The 2578-nt window shown below is 46.5% G+C and overlaps 1 protein-coding gene across 1 annotated transcript; it reads left to right on the top strand.

Moving 5' to 3' along the window:
* Window positions 1-4: 4 nt before the first annotated feature.
* LOC112142149 (integrin beta-2) lies at window positions 5-2521 on the top strand (the record flags this gene model as incomplete). The annotated part of the gene is made up of 6 exons (XM_024265404.1): window positions 5-82; window positions 161-298; window positions 1131-1324; window positions 1539-1771; window positions 1983-2223; window positions 2310-2521. Coding segments are annotated over 6 exons (1096 nt in total), but the record flags the coding sequence as incomplete, so codon positions are not given.
* Window positions 2522-2578: the final 57 nt, after the last annotated feature.

The raw sequence follows: 2578 nt of genomic DNA, 5'->3' as shown, positions 1-2578 counted from the left end.
CAAACTGATTCCAAAGTCAGAGGTTGGAGTTCTGTCAGAAGACTCGCGAAATGTGGTTCAGCTGATTGAAAATGCTTATAAGGTAGGTTGTTCATTCATACAGCTGTTAGTTTGCAGGTTTTTTCACATCTCACCCCTTACGAATGTATAACCACTGCAGAGGCTGACGTCCAAGATAACGCTGGCCCACTCCAGTCTCCCTGAAGATGTGCAGATCCTCTACAAGCCTGTGTGCAAACATGGAGAAGGAGAGAGTGCCAGTCAGGGTGTGTGCGACCGTGTGGGAGAAGGAGAAGAGGTCAGTGTGTCCCAAGTTCTTCACAGAAACGTTAATGTGACTTTGATTCTGGAAACTCTGATGGAATGTAAAATATAATACATGAGAACAATCAAACATGCTGCCACTTTAATACACAGAAAGAGTCTTGTTCAGAATGTACAGGTGAACTAAGTCCTCTAACCTTTGAACAAATGAGGGTGTTGTGGAAAAAATAAAAACAAAACTGGAATGAAACTGGAGTCTTAAGTCTGCTCAAAGGATCTTTTTATTCTGGAATAAAGCAGAAGCTCTTGCAGCAGCTCAATCAAGAGAAGCCCGACTGTCACAACAGTTATAGAGCCGCAGACGTGAGTGCTCACACTGTACAACCTCTCTTCCTCCGATAACAAAAACATGTTTTCCAGGCAAATCCTATGGTAGAAATTGGAGAATTAATCATGGTGTCATAATTCTCAATAGGGAGGCCCAACAGAACATCTGTTTCCTCATCAATTCTGGAGCCATTCGTCCAACCGTTTATTCTGGAACTCAGCTGGTGCTTTTGCCTTTACGGGAACGAGTGGTTAAAGTAGTGTTTACCTAAAGAGGGGGTCACTATGACCCACTGCCTAGTGCTATCCAAGTTAGAAAAAAGCAAGTTCGTTCTCAACTTCACACAGGGAACATTAGGCAGAGCATTTCCTGGAAGGAAAGGTGAAAAGCAACTTCCTGAAAGTCTCTTTCAGGCTATAAACCCAGATGTTTTTGCAGGCCCACTGAGTTAAGATGGAGCGACTCTATTCTCAACAAGGGTCACCTGGTTCTCAGGGTTACAATATCTCCCTCCCTCCCTGACTGAACCCTTTTTCAGATCTCCTTTAACATCACCGTGACGGCAGACTCATTCATGAAGGAGGAGAAATCCTTCAACATCAAACTCCTGGGCATCAGAGATACTCTGACGGTGTCCTTATCCACCACCTGTGACTGCAACTGCCAGGACGACACCAACATAAACCACGAACACTGCAACTGGAACGGCACCGTGTCCTGTGGCATTTGCAGGTCTGGACACAGAATCTTTAGTAGCATCTCTTTCAATGTATGCTTGAACTAACTTTATTTAGAGGAGAACCTTCTGTTTTACAGAAGCAGTGGGACACAGACTAACACTATCCACATTTTCGCCATGACACCAACTATCTGCCTTTTATCCAGACGGGTTGACGAGTCCTATTGATAAACACTACTTTCTGCTGTAAACTCTGCTCGTCTTCAGCTGCAGGGACGGTTTCGTCGGTCAGTTCTGCAACTGCTCTGTTGAAAATGAAGACGAGAAAAGCTTGCTAAAGCGCTGTCAGAGGGATAACGGCACCGAGTGCGAGGGCAGAGGAGAATGTGAATGCGGCCGCTGCCGCTGCCACGCCTCGGACAGTGGAGCCAGTTTCTATGGCGACTTCTGCGAGTGCGACGATGAACACTGCCAGAAGTTCCAGAACAAACTGTGTGGAGGTAAGCCTTCCAGAAAATGAGAGACATCTTCATGTGGCCAAACAGAGCTATCCTTGCTTTAATCTGCATCAGAAAGTCTTATCAAATGCTGAACATCCTCTTTGGATCCACTTTGTCCAAAAACACGTTTCTCGTTTGATGGGATAACAGACTGAAGCTCAGTGAGTCGTTTTACCATCTCAGATGTGAGACTTCTCTCTGCTCCTTTTAGGACACGGAGATTGCAAATGTGGAAAATGTGAATGTAAAAAAGGTTACCAGGGCTCTGCCTGTCAGTGCAAAGAGTCCAACGAGGACTGCCGTCCCGCTGGGGTGGCCCTTCTGTGGGAGAAGAACCATGTGTGCTACGGCAGAGGAGTCTGTATCTGTGGTACATGCAAATGCAACCAAGGATATCAGCAACCCTTCTGTGAGAAGTGCCTCGGATGCTCAGATCCATGCCAGACCCAAATGTAAGGAGTCACTTATCAATGGCTGCTGGTACCGCTCTGTTACCCATCAATGACTCTCAGCTGAAAGGGTTTGGTCTTGTTTGCAGGAACTGCGTCGAGTGTCTTGGATTTAATTCTGGTGTCTTGGAAAAGAACTGCACTGAGAACTGCAGAGGCCTTTCTCATCAGCTGGTGGAGTCCTTCAACATGTCCGGGAAGGAGTGCCAGCAGAAGGACAGCGAGGGATGCTGGGTCAAGTTCAGGCTGCAGGAGCTGTTCGGAGTGGACAGATACAAGGCTGAGATCCTGAGGAAAAGAGGTTGGTCACACAAGACTGTATCTAACGTTCTGTTCAACAGCTGTCTCTAAAGGTTAG

Source organism: Oryzias melastigma, unplaced genomic scaffold (genome assembly GCF_002922805.2).
Source record: "Oryzias melastigma strain HK-1 unplaced genomic scaffold, ASM292280v2 sc03108, whole genome shotgun sequence".
Lineage (NCBI taxonomy): Eukaryota > Metazoa > Chordata > Actinopteri > Beloniformes > Adrianichthyidae > Oryzias > Oryzias melastigma.
The sequence above is the reverse complement of the archived record's forward strand: the minus strand, read 5'-3'. Positions and strand labels throughout refer to the sequence as shown.